Source organism: Lucilia sericata, unplaced genomic scaffold (genome assembly GCF_015586225.1).
Source record: "Lucilia sericata isolate MDLA Ls3-8-SP2 unplaced genomic scaffold, ASM1558622v1 Contig004125F_arrow, whole genome shotgun sequence".
NCBI classification, from domain to species: domain Eukaryota; kingdom Metazoa; phylum Arthropoda; class Insecta; order Diptera; family Calliphoridae; genus Lucilia; species Lucilia sericata.
This window is the reverse complement of record NW_023997154.1, coordinates 7,343-26,038: the sequence shown is the minus strand read 5'-3', so window position 1 is coordinate 26,038 and position 18,696 is coordinate 7,343. Positions and strand designations below refer to the sequence as shown.

The following is an 18,696-nucleotide window of genomic DNA, read 5'->3' as shown; positions in this document are numbered from 1 at the left end:
TTTATTATTATTATTTTTACTTTTGGTCGCTAATTGTTTTTTGTTCTTTTTGGTAGGAGTTTTTTGTGTGTTGGAAGGTGTGTGGGGTGGTGGTTGATGTTGTTGTTGGTGGTGGTATTGGTGAAGTTACAGAATCTCTTGACGATGAAGAAGGTGTGGGTGAGGGTGCCCCTCTAGGACTAGAATTTGCTGAATTGGGTGATTGTGCTAGAGAAAACTTCACCCGATTTTAAAGCATTCTTAAATCTTGTTTGGGAGTTTGATATTTAAGATTTATTTTAATAGTAGTGGGTGTGGTGGTCTCACAAACCATTACAGAATTCTCTGCACTCTCTATACTAGAGGCAGGATTCTCACCCCCTTTGGTACAAGATTGAGAATTCTCTTCATTGACCGCAAATAGGGTTTGTAAACCCAAAGAATGACTTTCACTAAATGTGCAATGATCATTTTGTTTGATTTATTTTGGATTTCTTATGATGTTTATGTTTATGTTTTTCCATTGAAATTTTCATCATTTTTATGGGAATTTTTCTTATCTTTCGATTTTTTTTCTTTTTTAGATTTTTTAGACTTTTCCGTTTTTTCCGGTTTTTGTTGTTAAAGGCAACTTTAGGATGTAATAAGCAAGTTAATAACAATTTTAGCAATTAAACAACCAACAAAGTACAAAGTAGAAAGGGGAAAAGTCAAAAAGGGAAAGCAGGTTGTTTTAAGGGAAAAGAAAAGGGGGGAAGAAGGTAAAGGAAAATTTGTATTTGAATTTATTTATTGTTTGTTTACCAATCACCAATGTTTAATTAGTTATTCAAAAAAAGTGTAATGATTTTTTGTCAAATGATGATGTTTAAAACAAAATGTTTAAAAAAAGTGATAAAATGTAAAATGTGTGAGTTTTAAATGGTTTGGTTGGTTGTGGCATGGTTGTGGCATGGTTGTGTGTTATTATGAAATGTTTTATATTAATTTGTTTTTTGTTTTTTTTTTTAATTTAAAGTGTTTAACAAACATTCACCATATTAAAACAGTTTATTTATTTTTTTAAATGCAAAATTAGAAAGTTAAAAAGAAATCAAAAAGAACATATAAAAAAAGCACACAAAAAAAATGAAATAATTTTTATTTAAAAAAAAATAAAAGGATTTAAGATGCAATAAGTAAGTAGAAGTTAACAATTAAATTTTATATAAGAAGAAGAAGAAGAACATTAAATGATTAACGCAAAAAAAGTTTTTCAGGATTTTGATTTAAAGCGACATTTATATATTTTTAATATAAATTTAATAAAAGTGCGTAGTAAATTGGACAACAACAAATATTTTTATTTTTTATTTTGAAAAAAGAAAAAAATCGAAAAAAGTTTAAGAAAAATTAGATGATTTTTTTTTGTTTAAAATATTTTTTTTTTAAATTAATTTGTTTTCTAAACTAAAAACAAACAAATGGTAGAAATGGAATAACAACTAATTTTTGTTTATAAATTATAAGCAAAAAAGGGCTAAATAAAAATACAATAAAATGGTATAAACAAAATGCAAACTAAATTTAAATATTTTTTGTTTTTTTTGCAACAAAGTTAAATATTTTATTACTACAAATACTTTTTAAAGTGAGACCTTCTTTTATAAAAAAAACACAAAGTTCAAGAGATTCTGTTTTATTTAATATCTTTTGAATTTTTTATAATTTAATTTTTCGACCAATTTCAGGCATATTCTGAATCCTTATATGTAAATAGCAAAGTTGATTTAGTGATGATGTCCTTCTGTCTGCATGGTGAGATCAATTTTCCAAAGGCTTTAGTTATCTTAGGGATCCTAATCTTGAATAAAACTGTCAGACTTTCTTTTAAGAAGTTTTCTATAGTCTAGTCTATAGTCTAGTTTATAGTCTAGTTTATAGTCTAGTCTATAGTCTAGTTTACAGTCTAGTTTATAGTCTAGTCTATAGTCTAGTCTATAGTCTAGTCTATAGTCTAGTCTATAGTCTAGTCTATAGTCTAGTCTATAGTCTAGTCTATAGTCTAGTCTATAGTCTAGTCTATAGTCTAGTCTATAGTCTAGTCTATAGTCTAGTCTATAGTCTAGTCTAGTCTATAGTCTAGTCTAGTCTATAGTCTAGTCTAGTCTATTCTAGTCTATAGTCTAGTCTATAATCTAGTCTATAGTCTAGTCTATAATCTAGTCTATAGTCTAGTCTATAATCTAGTCTATAGTCTAAAGTCTAGTCTAAAGTCTAGTCTATAGTCTAGTCTATAGTCTAGTCTATAGTCTAGTCTATAGTCTAGTCTATAGTCTAGTCTATAGTCTAGTCTATAGTCTAGTCTATAGTCTAGTCTATAGTCTATAGTCTAGTCTATAGTCTAGTCTATAGTCTAGTCTATAGTCTAGTCTATAGTCTAGTCTATAGTCTAGTCTATAGTCTAGTCTATAGTCTAGTCTATAGTCTAGTCTATAGTCTAGTCTATAGTCTAGTCTATAGTCTAGTCTATAGTCTAGTCTATAGTCTAGTCTATAGTCTAGTCTATAGTCTAGTCTATAGTCTAGTCTATAGTCCTAGTCTATAGTCTAGTCTATAGTCTAGTCTATAGTCTAGTCTATAGTCTAGTCCTATAGTCTAGTCTATAGTCTAGTCTATAGTCTAGTCTATAGTCTAGTCTATAGTCTAGTCTATAGGTCTAGTCTATAGTCTAGTCTATAGTCTAGTCTATAGTCTAGTCTATAGTCTAGTCTATAGTCTAGGTCTATAGTCTAGTCTATAGTCTAGTCTATAGTCTAGTCTATAGTCTAGTCTATAGTCTAGTCTATAGTCTAGTCTATAGTCTAGTCTATAGTCTAGTCTATAGTCTAGTCTCTAGTCTAGTCTATAGTCTAGTCTATAGTCTAGTCTATAGTCTAGTCTATAGTCTAGTCTATAGTCTAGTCTATAGTCTAGTCTATAGTCTAGTCTATAGTCTAGTCTATAGTCTAGTCTATAGTCTAGTCTATAGTCTAGTCTATAGACTAGTCTATAGTCTAGTCTATAGTCTAGTCTATAGTCTAGTCTATAGTCTAGTCTATAGTCTAGTCTATAGTCTAGTCTATAGTCTAGTCTATAGTCTAGTCTATAGTCTAGTCTATAGTCTAGTCTATAGTCTAGTCTATAGTCTAGTCTATAGTCTAGTCTATAGTCTAGTCTATAGTCTAGTCTATAGTCTAGTCTATAGTCTAGTCTATAGTCTAGTCTATAGTCTAGTCTATAGTCTAGTCTATAGTCTAGTCTATAGTCTAGTCTATAGTCTAGTCTATAGTCTAGTCTATAGTCTAGTCTATAGTCTAGTCTATAGTCTAGTCTATAGTCTAGTCTAGTCTAGTCTATAGTCTAGTCTATAGTCTAGTCTATAGTCTAGTCTATAGTCTAGTCTATAGTCTAGTCTATAGTCTCGTCTATAGTCTTGTCTATAGTCTAGTTTATAGTATAGTCTATAGTCTAGTGTAGTTTACAACCTAGTCTAGTCTATAGTCTAGTTTTTAGTCCAGTCTATAGTCTAGTCTATAATCCAGTCTAGGCTTAAGTTTAGTCTATAGTCCAGTCTATAGTCAGATCTATAGTCTAGTCTATAATCTAGTCTATAGTCTATTCTATAATCTATAGTCTAGTCTATAGTCTATTCTAAAGTCTAGTCTATAGTCTAGTCTTTAGTCTAGTGTACAGTTTCATCTTCACTCTAATCTGTAGTCTAGCCAGCCAGAGGACAATTAGGACGTTAAAGCCACCAAGAATAATCGGTAACAAAGGTCGAAGGTACTGGCTATAAAGGAAACTAGATAAAGTTAACTTAATGAATGCAAAATAAGGAAAATTTACTCTTTGCAAAGTAATTCACAAAATCGTTAAGATATACATACATATGAATAAATACGCAGCGACAATGTCTACTTTTCTAGACTGAGAATCTCTCTATCACATCAGGGTCAGAGTTTGAAAAGTTGTTGGCAATATTGAGACGTTATAAGAGGTCAAAGACAACTCAAAAAGTATTTTATGGGAAACATTTTGATGTTTTGCTATGATTCTGACACTTTCGCAAAGAATACATTATTGATCTCTTGGTTAAAAATTGTGCGGCCTGTGATATTTATCGATTTAAAGCCCTAATTTTAAAGCATTATTTGCTAACAATGCAACAACAAAAATACTAAATATTTCTCAAAATCCAAATTGAAAAATAAGAAATTAACATACAAAGTTAACTGAGAAAGGCAATGAAGAAACCAACATGCAAAAATTTAAATAATAAAACTTCATATTTAATAAAAAAAAATACTATCATTATAATATATCTATAACTATATGTTAGTTTGGTTAATAAAGTGTTAGAATCAAAAGAAAACTAAATAAAGAAAACCAAACACAAAACACAGAAAAACTTAAAAAAAATATTAAAAGTGGAGGAAGGTGGTGTATTGTAGAGATAGATAGTAGTAAAATAAAATGAAGTCTCGTTTTGTTGAAAACATAAATGAAATAAAATGTGTGCTTGTGTAGTGTTAATTATTGCCTGATTAATAATAAAATTTAAGTAGTTTTATGTTTTTTTAATTTAAGTATAGAAAAACTATAGTGTTTAAATATTAAAGAAACAAAAACTTACGGCTTTCATAATGCTTTTATCCCAGGCAACACAAGATTCCAAAACGTATAGAGCCATTGCCAGCTGGGCGGTGGTATGAGAACGTGAAACAGCATCACGCCAAGACACCAAACCTTTGGGTATATTTTCCACTTTTTCATCTTTATCACTATCACAATTACTGGAGGGAGAATCGCCTCCGGAATTATTTTCGTTGTTGGCCGAGGAGTGCGTTTGTGAATTAAGTTCGCCGCCGGCACTACTGCTGTTGGCATTTGAATTGCTGCTGGCTGCATTATTGGCATTATTAGCTGCTATGGCCATGGCTCGTTCATTAAAAGCCGATGGATTAAAGGCTTGTTGTTGCTGTTGCTGCAGCAAAGCTTGTTGTTGTTGCTGCTGTTGCATTTGTTGGTAATAGGCAGCCGCATTGGCGGAATTTTGTGTTTGAGTATTTTGTTGATTTTGAGCAATGGCCGCTAAATGGGCATCACCCGTTTGAGCACCCAAGGGTGGTTTCAAATATCTCCTTTCTATATTGGCTTCCAAGTCTATAATACGTTCTCTAATCATGGGTATAATACTAACAAAGTCTTCTTCGGTAATATCAGCATCACTTTCTAGATTAAGTTCGGATTCTATTCTGGGTGGCAATTGCCAGTGTTTCAATTGCATAGAGGCCGAAGCGATTTTGTCTTCTAATACTTCTAGCTGCTCCAATAAAGCCATTTCTACTCGTTTAGCTATTTTGGGAGTCCAATCATTGGGTTTATCCGGCAATAGATAATCTTTATCATCCGGTCTTACTTCACCCATGGGATAGGGTAGACCCAAAGGTATTTCCTGGGTCAAAAAACGTGTTAGGTTTTCCTTAAGTTCTTTTTCTCTTAAACCCGTGGAATTGAGAGAATTTATAACCTGCTGTAGCAATTCCATGGTATCGATTTTCCACCAACCATAGCGCAAGTTACGTTTTACATAAGATCCCTTTTGTTTCTTAGGAAACCCCTCTCTCTTGATTTCCTCCAACATTTGAGATTCTTCCAGAGACATTTGCAAAGGAGTGGGTATATCGTATTGTATAAAATTGCTTATATTAGCCAAAGACATTTGCTGCATATTCTGCAGGGATGTTTGTAAAGCCTCATCCAATTTTATTTCCAATTTGGGCTTAATGTCTTCGGCAAATTCCGCCTCCACCCCTGCTCCTACAACACCTCCGCCAGTGTCGCAGAGTGAGTCCTTAGGAAAAGGAAAAAATTTCATTTTGCTTTCGTTTTTTAACACAAATTTCTTTTCAACGCCACCACGCAACTCCCCCTCCTCGTCATCGCATTCCATATTGTTATTGTCTTTACCTTCTACATCTGCTACATCTTCACTTTTCATCGTTGCTGCAGAATGATGACGAGGAGTCTCCAAGGAGTTTTTTGAATTTTGTAATTTTTCCTCAAATTCCTTAAGTTTCTTTTCGATGTCGGCCTCATTAAGCCCGGACAAGGATAGTATACATTCCGTGGTTAATTTCGTTAGATCAGCCTTACAATCATCCATGGTAACGGTGAAATACTGCACATTATTCGAGATATCCCAGGGATGGCCCTGGATTTGATAGCTAGAGCCACAGGTGATATTGGCAAACATCTTTTGGAATTCCTTTAGATTGGTGGCATTCTGAGGTTCTGTGGTTGTCAATGGCACTTCACGATTAACAATGGAAAACCACTTGACTTCGGGTATTTCGCTAGTGAATAGAGGTTTAACATCCGAGGGTCCTGTAGAGGAGACAATTATACAATCGTCTTCTTTTTTGTCCTCAAACTTAGTGGCGCCACTATTGCTGGTGCAAAGATTTATGCTAGAGTTGCCGTTATTGTTGTTGGTGGTGGTGATGGATGTGGTGGGATTAGACATCATGGAAGTTGTAGTGTTAGCCATAGAAGTAGCAGAAGAATTCATTTTATTCAAATCTGGTTTATCACAGTTTATAGTTATTGAATTCTGCAGCTGATTAAGATTCGTCATGTGTGGAGTTGTGGTTAGCTGATGGAGAGCAGAGGAAGAGGAGGGCGGTGGTGGTAGTGGTACTTTCATGTCTACTTCCATTTCTTCCTTTTTAGGCAGCTGATTTATAATGTGTGCCGGTGGCAAGAGGCCAGCAGCATCGGGTTTCTCCACTTTGGCGGTACCATTGTTATCCAATTGTATGCCATGCGGTTGTATGGCCACATCATAATCATCATCATCGTCATCACGCAAATCGACTATTTCGGGTTCTATGCGATTAGTTTCGATGACATCATCGTCGGAGTCATCAGCTGGATTGTTATCAATAACATTTTCCACTGTTGGCGGTGCTGGTGGTTGGTTGGCGTTAACAGCCGTTAATGCCTCCAATTCTCTCATTTCTACATCCAAACTATCTTCGGGTTTGTCATTACAATTCTTAGTGACATCTTGTGCCAAAGGTTCTGGACTCATGTTTTCTTTACGCTCCTCATCTTCTTGCTCTAAAATTTCTTGGAAACGGAATATATCATTTTGAGCCGATTCTAAAGCTTCTATAAATATACCGCCTGCCTTGGGCAGACGCCAGTAACGACGCCAAAAACGATCTTGACCGAAACATGTGGCTCTTAGTTGATTTGTGCTCTTCTCCAACACTTCTTTACAGTTCAAGGAGGCTCTAATGATTTTATCCAACTTCTTTTGTAATTCATCAGCCGATAGTCTATTATCTTCATCCTCTTCTACATTGGTAATTTCCGACTCTATATCAGAAAGATCTTCATCCATGCCCACATCGGTGGAGGCATCATCATTGAGACCCTTTATGGTTTTCTTGCCACCCAATAAAGCATTAATATCACCCGTAGAGGCTCCACCATTATGATACGAAGTAGAAGTTAATTCATCCAATTTGGCCATTTTAGTGGGTGTTATATCACTTGAGCCCATTAAGTTAGCGGCCGACAATTTTCCTTCATCCAAATTGCTAGGCAGGTTGGTTAATTCTTTATCGTTTTGTTTTTGCGAACCATCTAAATCCACTTCCATGGTTTCATCCTTACTAGTGTTATTATTTTGTTCGCCTGCTGTTTCAAGTGCGGAGGTGGCTGCCGCTCCCATATTATCTTCCGAGTTAGCTCCCTCCTTTTTATTGGCTTCATCGACTGATTCCTTTTCTAAACGTTCAGCATCTAATTTCTGTTGTTGTGCCATCGCCTGCATGGCTGCTTCACGTTCAGCTTGTATCTTCTCATAAGCCTCAATTCTCGATTTGCGCATGTGTAGAGCCTTATATTTCCTCACTTTCATATCGGTCATATACTTTTCTTTGCGCATTTGATTGCAGGTCTCTAGACTATTATCGATTTGTTTGAGTACCGCCTTATTCATGAGCAAATCATTGCAGAGATGTGCTAATATTTGTGTTTTCTTTGTAGGATTCAGAGCCACAAATGGTCGATCCTTTAGAGCCAAAGACATTTTCCACGTTTCATTCTCATGCAATAGCTTATAGTATTCAGCGTTTTTGCCAGTATGCACTATAGTTTCCGCATCGATTTGATGATGATCCGGTACTTTACGTTCACGTTCACGATCCATAACAACGCCAAACATTTGTCGTATCTCCCCGGTTGCAGTGGCATACAAATAGATGCGTAATATTTCCGATACATTGGAATTTGTAATGTCGGCATTACGTAGAGATTGTCCCAGTAGGGTGGTATGACGTCCCGGATTTGGTATGCCCGGATCTTCTATGGCACATACCAGTAGATGTGTCATCACAGATAAGAGTTCTTCTTCGACTTCAGCATTACTATCGACTACTAAAGCATCGTGGAGATTCTGCAGGGTGGGTAGAGATTCCATGTCTGTGAGGGAAAAGAAAGGAAAAGAAAATGAACATTAAATTGTTGAAATTATATGGAAAATACGCTTTTAAATTCTTTTTGTTTTAACTGCAACTTACCAAAACCTAATGTTTCACCAAAGTTATGTAAGAATTCAAAGACCATTAATAGATCAGCCATAGCTTGACCAGGCAAACGATTGCCAGCAATACGCTCTAAATCGGGTATAGCATGTAATTGCAATAATTCCGAATCCTCTTGAGGTTTTCTGTAGAATAAACAAGAACAAAAAAAACATTTTATTAAGAATTCCAAATAAATTTAAAACCAAAATCCATTTTAAATTCCACTAAAATTCTTAAATATTTCTAACAGCACCTCACCTTATTTGTGCTAAAATTTCAGCATCTCGTTTACGAGCTGCCAAACGTTTTTCTCTTAAAATCAAACGATCCAAGACCATTTGATGTTTCTTCTTTTCACGTTCCTCAAATTTGCGACGCAATTCCAATTGACGTATTAAAGCCATATGCTGGCGTCTACGTTCTCTTTCCATTTCTGCGGCCAATAACATTTCCTTTTGACGATTAAGTTCCTAAATAAAATTGTATATATATAATTTAGCCGATTAATAAAAGCGAAACAAAATAAAGTAGTTTAAGCTTATTGCTGTTTAAAAGTCTACTATAACTTTGTCTTTTATTTACAAACTACTACATCTCTGGTAATCTAAAGATTTTAAAAAATTTTAACATTTTTGTATACCTGTTCTTTAGCTAAAATAGCTTCCTGACGTTTCTTTTCCTTTTCCTAAATTAAACAATTTGTAATAATAGAAAAACAAATATTAACAAATAGTTTACGTTAAGTGTTTTTTAGCAACAGTATAGATTTTTAAAACAAAGAAATTAAAACAATTTTCAAAAGGCAAAAGACAACAAATTAAACAAAAAAAACAAAGATTGTAAGGAAATACTAGAATTGGATTTGTTTGTGTATATCGTTAAACATACCTGCTGCTTCTTGAGTATTTCCTCCTGTTTAAGACGCTCTAGTTCTTCTTGTTTCTTTTTGCGGGCCTAAAATGTGTCAAATTTTAATAAAACAACAACAAAATTTGAGTTTTTTCCTAGAATACCTCTATGGCTTGTTGATTTTTCAATTCTTTTTCTTTGCGCTGCTGTTCCAACTTTTCATTTTTCTCTAAGCGTGCCTTTTCCTTGTTGCGTGCCATTTCCTCTTTTTGTAATTTCTTGGCATCTCTTAAGGCCTGCTGTTGTTTGGCAATTTCTATGCGTTGTTCTACATTTAGGGTTTGTCGTGTAAAGATTTTTAAATCTTCCAAACGTTTGGCTACATCCTCATCAGACATGCGTATGTAATCACCATCATTGGCATAGGGTGGTGGTGCCGGTTGTAAGAAAGAGCCCACTATGGCTCGAGCTGAGAAACTAAAGTTTTCTCGTGTCAATTTCGAAGGATTCTTCTCTAAATGCTAAAGAATTTTATATAAAAAAAAAAACATTATTTTACGTTAAATTTATTTAAAAGTTAAATTTTAATTATATACAGCTGTTTGTTGTTAGTCTACTAAAAATTGATCTACAAACTCACAGAGAAAACATGCCCCATAGTTTTAAGGGGTACATTACTGCCGGGTGCATAGTAAACAACTTCTCCTTTGATTTGTCCCGCCTTGGTAAGACCTCTAATTACTGTTTCACGTTTCCAGCCTAAGTCTAAGGGTATTCGCAGTTCGGTTACATTTAAAAGATTAGGCTCCTCACTTTCCGATTCTGATAAGCCGCTTTCAGCAGCAATACTTTCTGAGTCGGTGGAAACCTCCATTTGAGCATTAGCTTCTGTTAAGGCTTGACGTATTTTTTCCTAGAATCATATTTATAGTTAAATATTATTAACTTCCTCTTTCTAAAAGAGAGAAAGCCACAAAATACTTACTATATCAGCGCCTTGTTGCAATAATTGTTGAGTGGATAGCATGGGTTTGATACCCACTGCCCTTGATTGAGCGAGTAGCGAGGCCACCGTATTCTTTTTGGGTTTCGAGACACCACGACCCAAATTTCTAGGACGTCCCTCTTTGAATGGTGGCTGATTGGTGCGTTCATTACCCATACCACAACCACCACCACCACCACCACTGGCTGAAGAGGAATTGCTACTACTATTACCTCCAGTATTGGAACTATTTGCTGCTGCTCCACCATTACCACCACCGACACCACTACCGCTCATACCGATACCGCCACCACCGCTACTCCCTAGAGCTGCGGTTATGGAACTTAAACTTTGTAAACTATTTGAACCCGTATTGCCAGAGTTATTACCACCAGAACCGCCACTGCCACTGCTACCCGATAAATCATTACTAGACGCTGATGATTTATCTGGTTTCATGGATAAATTAAGCGGAGCATCAAAATCTTCTATAGTAATGGTAGCTCCGGCAACATTCGTATTGGCGAGCGATGTATTCGATACTGAAGAAGCAGCCGGTTTTAAACTAAGATTAACGCCCGAGTTAAGATCAGTTGTACCGCTTAAATCGTGTATATCTTTATTTTTATTCGATAAATTATACGCTCCATTCGAGGTAATAGTAGGTGGCAATTTAATGACCTCCACTCGATCCGACGACGAGTCTCGGCTCGTTCGACCACTGCTCGGTCCGGTCAAGTCCAAGTGTGGCGTACTCTGTGACGATGAGGCAGCCGAGGCGCCCGAAGATTTTGATGTGCTACTCGCTCCTCCACCCAGGCCACTCAGTGCAGCTATCTGGGCTGCCGTCAGTGTGGGAGGTAGACTGGGTCCGGGGCCAGCATTGGCTGCGGCAGCTATGGCAGCATACTCCATTTCGAGTCTAGCCCTTTTCGCCGGGCTAAGACCTGAAAATGCAATGCAAAATGTTTTTGAATCTGATACATTTGTTTTGTTTTGTTGTAGTTGTAGTGTTTGATCATGATCAGAAATGGTCTTTTTACGACCACGTGTAGTAGTACCGGGTATTTTGGGGCCCACGATGGATGATGTGTATTTGATGATTTCCGTATCGGGTGGCAAGCGTACTCCCAACAGCGATGGATGGTCACTGTAATCATTAAGAGGTAATAATAAAAATCTGCAAACATGTTTAATAAAAAGTTAAAACTTACCCTAATCCTCCGGAGGGCATAAAATCATTAACTGATTGCTTATTACCAGCCGTGGAAGAGGATGTGCTGGACGATGAGCTAACTCCCGCATTATTACCAGCATTGTTGGCTGCTGCTGCTGCAGCAGAAGCGTTACTGGCCGCAAAAGCATTCATGGCGGCTTGCATACTCTGTTGCGGTGTCATGCCTAAAGTGCCAAATTGTGACAATGAATTCAAAGCATTCAAGGAGGCATTATTTTTATCATCATTCTTATTACGCGATGAAGATGATGAGCCACTCATACCACCACCACCAGCTCCACCCCCGCCACTTCCGCTTAAAGAACCATGTGTTGACATAAGACCTCCAGCTGAAGAGTTATTATTTCCCGAAGATGAACCCATTAAATGATGGGAAGAGGAAGAATTGTTAGAAGAAGAATTCCTTGATTTCTTCGATGATGATGATGAGGATGAAGAAGAGGGATTGGCAGCAGCAGCGGCAGCAGCCACTTGCATAGCCAATAGTTCTTTGTGCAAGACAACCGGATCATAAGCTGAACCCGGCGAAGGAGGCAATTGTACAGAGATTGTAGAAGACGTTGATGAGCCTGAGTTTTTACCCAGATTTGAGGAATTATTCTGGTAAAAGGGAAAGAAAAACAAATGGTTAAAGAAATATACAAACTTTAGTCCTAAAAGAACTTACTTTGTAAGAGTTGGAGCTGCTGTTGTTGTTATTATTATTGCCACTATTGGAGGAGCTGCCCAAACCTGTTGATGGTGTTATGGTAGTGCCCGCTCCCACCAAATGCATGCCTGCTAAAGCGGCCGCCGGATTAGAGGCCACCGCTGCTGCGGCAGCTGCCGCATTTAAACTATTGGCCAAGGATTGTTGCTGCTGTTGTTGCAATTGCTGTTGCTGCTGCTGTTGTTGTTGTTGCTGTTGACGTTGCTTTTCTTTACGAGACTTACTGCTCGATTTACTGCCCGATGATGATGTACTACCAATATTGGAGCTTGAATTACCACTTGTACTGGAATTTTGTGTTCCAGAACCAGTAGAGCCGCCAACACCACCACTGTTACCAGCTCCAGCACCAGCAGTACCTAAACCTAAAGCAGCCGGCCCAAAAGCTGCAGCCAAGTCAGGATGGGGAAATGGTGATAAACCAGAGGCTTGTAAGCGACTAAAATAGTCTTGGGCAGCTAATTGAGCCATTGACCACCAACCTAAGGGATAGAGAGAGAATTTTTTAATGAAATTAAAAGTTTGTTACAAAAAATTTTGAATTCTCAAAACAACAATTTTCAAAATTTTGTATTAAAACCATGTAAAAATATCCCCGCAGTTCAGGAATAGCGAACGAGAAGTTTATTTTGAAAAAAAATTATGAAAAATCCTAAAAAAATTTAAAAACTGAAGAGATTTTTATATAATTGTTAAAGCGCGTCTGGAGGACAAGCGTTTTTCAGAAAAAAAATTAAAATCCTTTTACTTGTTTCCGAATTTGAGGTTAAAAGTTAAAAGAAAATTTGTTTTATAAACTTCAATGTCCCGTTTAGAACCAATGGAATATCATTGATTCGATTATTTAGTGAAACATTAAAGTTTTAATTTTAATCTAGGAGCGTTTTCTTCAAACAACATTTTTGGCAAATCAAATGTGTTTGCTGTTTCACTCCACAAAATTTTTTGCGATTTGCTCAGGATTTGAACCCGGGGCCCTACGCGATTAGCAATTAGCATTGAAATTTAAAAAGTGTTTTAGACCGTTAAGCTAAAGACTCGATCGAACAAGTTGCAACTTAATAAACAACTTGAAACAATTTCCTCGTTATACTTTACACATTAACTCACTTGCTGGATGTAAACCGGCCAAACTGGCAGCTTGAGAAGCGGCCACCGCCATGGTATTTTGATGATGATGACCAGCAGCGGCCGCTGCAGCTGCTGCCGCCATGGAATAACGATCATTAGCAGCAGAAGCAGTGGGATTGGGCAGTAAACCCAAGCCGGCAGCGGCTGCAGCATTAAATTGTGCGTTAAATAAAGGATTAGCAGCTGCTGCGGCAGCAGCGGTTGGATCACGGCCCCAATAAGCTAAAACAAATTAAAATTAAAACCATTAATAAAAAAGGTATCACTTTAAATCATTTAAATCATCACTTACCAAAAAGAGAAGCCGCATCTAATAAAGCAGCAGGATCATGTGCAACACCACCTGCCCCACCAGCACCAGTATTGCCGGAAGATTTACCTCCACCGCCGCCGCCTCCCTTACCATCATTTTGTTGTCCACCCTCACCCGCATTTTTATCCATGTTCTTCATGAATGTATGGGGGTCAAAGGGTCTATTGTTACGTTTAATTTTGAAGTTTTTATTTTAAACGGAATATTTTTCAAATAATTCGTTGTCTCTCACAAATGCTGTCTAATTGTTGCTGCTGTTGTTTGTGTGGTTGTTGTTGTTTTATTATTAAACTATATTTAATAATTTTATTCATTTCATCAGTTCATTACACGGTCCTGTTCACATTATTATGTTGTTTTTTGCTAAAAACAAAAAAGAAGAATAAAGATAAAATGAAATTCACACAAAACAAAAGCAAAAAAAATAAGTAATAACAAACATGTTGTAAACAAACAAGTTTAATACAAACATGTCTGTACATATGTACTTCATACAAATATCAGTTTTGTTTTAACTCAATTGCAACTCCAACATCAATAAAATAAATACACAATATAAGAGAATTATAAAAAAAAGAGAGAGCTTTAAATTTTAAATCTCTTTTAGTACAAGTGTGGGAAAAAATTTGTTTTGTTTTTTTTTCTTCTTTTTTAGTTTCTTTGTTTTTACACGCCAAATATACAGAGGAAACGAATAGAATGTGAAATAAAATAGCCAAAAACAATTATTAGTAAAAGATAAATGTAATAGAGAGGAACAAAACAAAATGGAAATGTCAAAACATAATAAATACACACAATACTAGTGAGTACAATTCTAAGAAAAAACGTTTTTGGCCGACACTAAAGCATAGGTCATAAGAAAAAACAATTTTTAGACCGTATTAAGTTTAACAAAGCAAAAATAAGAAAAAATTGTTCAATTTAATTACCTAAAAAATGTTTTGTTTTATGGTTTTAATTTAATTTTTCATCAAATTTTTAATTTATTTTCATATTACACTCACTATTGTCTTCTTCTTTTATAGGAAACACACCATCCATTGTTTTGATAGCAAATACCTAGTGAATGACATTCTATTATTGTGTATGGTAACACTTAAAAGATTGACCAATTACTTAAAAACTGCAAAGAATATTAACATTAGATTGAATTTATTTTTAGATTAACTAATCTTCAACTTAAAAATCGAACATTGAACTGTGATAAATTCCACTATATAGAATCTTTTATACACTACAAGTTATTTTCCTAGACTTATTAAATGTTTACTTCTAATTCCGAAACTGTATAACACCCATAACACCCCTTCCAACAAAATTACGCCTTGACGTACATATATTGTTTGACCTTAGATCGTCCCAATATAAGAATATAAATAGGGACCTCAAAATTATTATTTTATTTCACTTGATAAGAATATTCTTTCCACTTTCATACATTTTCATGCAAATTTCACACGATTTTCTTTATGACTTTTTTTAGCACTGTTTTACATTTCGACTTCTTCTTTCTAATTGGACTACTTTACTAACTAACTAACTAACTAACTAACTAACTAACTAACTAACTAACTAACTACTACTAACTAACTAACTAACTAACTAACTAACTAACTAACTAACTAACTAACTAACTAACTAACTAACTAACTAACTAACTAACTAACTAACTAACTAACTACTAACTAACTAACTAACTAACTAACTAACTAACTAACTAACTAACTAACTAACTAACTAACTAACTAACTAACTAACTAACTAACTAACTAACTAACTAACTAACTAACTAACTAACTAACTAACTAACTAACTAACTAACTAACTAACTAACTAACTAACTAACTAACTAACTACTAACTAACTAACTAACTAACTAACTAACTAACTAACTAACTAACTAACTAACTACTAACTAACTAACTAACTAACTAACTAACTAACTAACTAACTAACTAACTAACTAACTAACTAACTAACTAACTAACTACTAACTAACTACTAACTAACTAACTAACTAACTAACTAACTAACTAACTAACTAACTAACTAACTAACTAACTAACTAACTAACTAACTAACTAACTAACTAACTAACTAACTAACTAACTAACTAACTAACTAACTAACTAACTAACTAACTAACTAACTAACTAACTAACTAACTAACTAACTAACTAACTAACTAACTAACTAACTAACTAACTACTAACTAACTAACTAACTAACTAACTAACTAACTAACTAACTAACTAACTAACTAACTAACTAACTAACTAACTAACTAACTAACTAACTAACTAACTAACTAACTAACTAACTAACTAACTAACTAACTAACTAACTAACTAACTAACTAACTAACTAACTAACTAACTAACTAACTAACTAACTAACTAACTAACTAACTAACTAACTAACTAACTAACTACTAACTAACTAACTAACTAACTAACTAACTAACTAACTAACTAACTAACTAACTAACTAACTAACTAACTAACTAACTAACTAACTAACTAACTAACTAACTAACTAACTAACTAACTAACTAACTAACTAACTAACTAACTAACTAACTAACTAACTAACTAACTAACTAACTAACTAACTAACTAACTAACTAACTAACTAACTGACTGACTGACTGACTGACTGACTGACTAACTAAAGACCCGATGAAAAGAGTATGATTTTCAAAACAATTAAGCCCCATTAAATCCGCATCAGATCTCAAAATTTGTCCATTTTAAGATATCTTTGTATAGACTTTGAATAGATCCCAGGTTGCGCCATATCCGAGTAGTTATATCAGCTACCTTTAAATTAAATATGTTATATCATCTGAAAGTACCATCCATTGGCTTCAATAAAAATCTCTTTATCTCTGTTTTATCTTCTACCTTCCTTGAGATATCTTAATTTCTGGATTCTGACTGCATTAGTCGTCCTTCGTTTTTCTATTATTTATCTGTTTGCCGCCAAATTTTTAAAATCACTTTGACACTTATTTTTTAGAAACATATTTGCATAATTTTTTATAATAAATTAGGTAAATAGATAGATATTTGTACAGAAATATCCAACTTTTAATTAAACAAAAATTAATGTAAAAATTTACACAATAATTTTCTATACTCCTGTTAAAAACACATTTAAAACAAATTTTCAATTTAAACTTTAAGTGACCTTCAAAAATTTTGTTTAAAATTGTTTTTATCAATTAATTTTTATTTTCTTTTACATATTTTTCAATAGGTCGGCCAATGACCTATTGCACCGAGACACAAAAAAGAAGACGCATTTACATATATTTTACACAAACAGCAGCAAAACAATTTTAAAAGGAATTTTGTTTAAAATTTTTGATAAATTTATTCATTTTTAATATTTTTATAGATGGTTTAATAAATAAAAAAAACAACATTTTAACTTGTTTTGTTTTATAAATTTATGATCTTTTTTTATTGAAACAACACTTTACTATTTTTACGTTTTTCATTTAAATTCATTCATTTGTTTTGTTTTTCTTTTTGTTTTTGCTTGTTATTAGGTATTGGCTTTAGTAAAAGAGTAAGAGAGATAGCTGGTGTTTTAACATTTTTACAGGAATTCTCTTTAGTAAACAGTTTTTTTGTTATTATTTTTTTTTTTTGTTTTATTAAACAGAGAATGTTAGGAAGAGAGAATGAGACCAAAAATGATGCCAACGAATTGCACAAGAAAACAAAACTGAAGAAACAAACAACAAATAATTTGGAAAATTCTTGGATTTTTCAACAATTTGTTATTTTTTTCACATAAACTAATAAAAGTTGGCAGGAAAATAATACTAACAACAATAACAATATTTAGAATTTAACAAATAAAACAAAACAATTAGTAAACCCACACACACTCACGCACATGTAAAAAAGTAACGAATTATCTATGAGTAAGCAATACAGACGAGCCGTAAAACACCTTTTTTAGATAAAAAAGATAACAAAAACAACAAAAAATAAAACAAACAAAAAGAAAACCGAACTGTATATTTTATAAATTTGTTAAAGTACATGTGTACATAGAGAGAGAGAGAGAGAGCGAAACAAAGAGAGAGAGAAAAAATTGTGTAGTAATAATTAAAGCAGAAAAAGGGAAAAAAGAGGTGTATATGTAAAAGTTTTCCCGTTTTTTTTCTTCAAAAAACACATCTGCTGAATAAAATTTTGTAAAAAATTCACATAATTATTAAAAATTAAATACACAATTTAAGCACTTTTAACTTTTTATTGTTTAATTAATAAATAATTTGTTATTTTTAAGTTTTTCTTATAAAGAAATGTTAAAATGTTATAAAATTAACATTATTTGCTTTAAAATTTATTTAAACAAATTTTGTTTTATTTTATTCTAAACTTTATGGTAATAATTTTTTTACTACTTGATAGTAGCTAAAAACAATACATATTTTTTCATTCATTCATCATTACTTTTTTTTAGACGTTCTTCGTCTTCTTTTACAAAAACTTCACATCGATTTTACACACCTCTTTTTATTGTTGTTGTTTTATAATATTTTAATACTTTTGCTTCTATAATATTGCTTTTGAAATTTTATTTATTTTAATTATTTATAATTTTACACCATTTTATAAAGATTTTCATTTAATTTTTTTTCTTTTCCGTTTAATTGTTTTAATTGAATTTTTTTTCTTGTTTTGTTGTTGGTTTTTGTCAAAATTCCGAGAAATTTGTATTGTTTTAAAACGCGTAGATATGTGTTTACTTTAGTACACCAGCAAAGTATCTGATGGTTACTCAAACTACTATTATAAACTACCACTACTTTACTTAGTCGCTCTCAGTCGTTGGCTCGCTCTCTCTCTCATT

At 33.7% G+C, this 18,696-nt stretch overlaps 1 protein-coding gene across 4 annotated transcripts; it reads right to left on the bottom strand.

Annotated features, from left to right (window-relative positions):
* Window positions 1-551: 551 nt before the first annotated feature.
* Window positions 552-18,374, bottom strand: LOC119615115 (bromodomain adjacent to zinc finger domain protein 2B). 4 transcript variants are annotated; one of them, XM_037971192.1, is made up of 15 exons: window positions 18,354-18,374; window positions 13,801-14,184; window positions 13,488-13,730; window positions 12,336-12,859; window positions 11,646-12,268; window positions 11,493-11,581; window positions 10,432-11,378; window positions 10,087-10,359; window positions 9,611-9,967; window positions 9,486-9,551; window positions 9,238-9,282; window positions 8,856-9,067; window positions 8,592-8,740; window positions 4,634-8,493; window positions 552-610 (listed from the first exon to the last, which is right to left on the bottom strand). In XM_037971192.1, exons 2-15 carry the CDS (start codon window positions 13,958-13,960, stop codon window positions 569-571), a joined length of 7,590 nt encoding a protein of 2,529 aa, XP_037827120.1. In that variant the 5' UTR covers window positions 13,961-14,184; window positions 18,354-18,374; the 3' UTR covers window positions 552-568. The 4 variants fall into 4 exon arrangements, with proteins under 4 accessions (XP_037827120.1, XP_037827118.1, XP_037827121.1 ...); XM_037971190.1 differs by having other exon boundaries at window positions 10,432-11,581; XM_037971193.1 differs by lacking the exon at window positions 9,238-9,282.
* Between the last annotated feature and the right edge of the window lie 322 nt (window positions 18,375-18,696).

Excerpts from the sequence above, each read along its gene's own strand:
- LOC119615115 (XM_037971190.1), bottom strand. The coding sequence starts at position 13,960 with ATGAAGAACATGGATAAAAATGCGGGTGAGGGTGGACAACAAAATGAT. Across the intron at positions 9,283-9,485 it reads AAATACTCAAGAAGCAGCAG|GAAAAGGAAAAGAAACGTCA; the intron begins GTATGTTTAACG and ends TGTTTAATTTAG. Across the intron at positions 8,741-8,855 it reads GAAATTTTAGCACAAATAAG|AAAACCTCAAGAGGATTCGG; the intron begins GTGAGGTGCTGT and ends TTTATTCTACAG.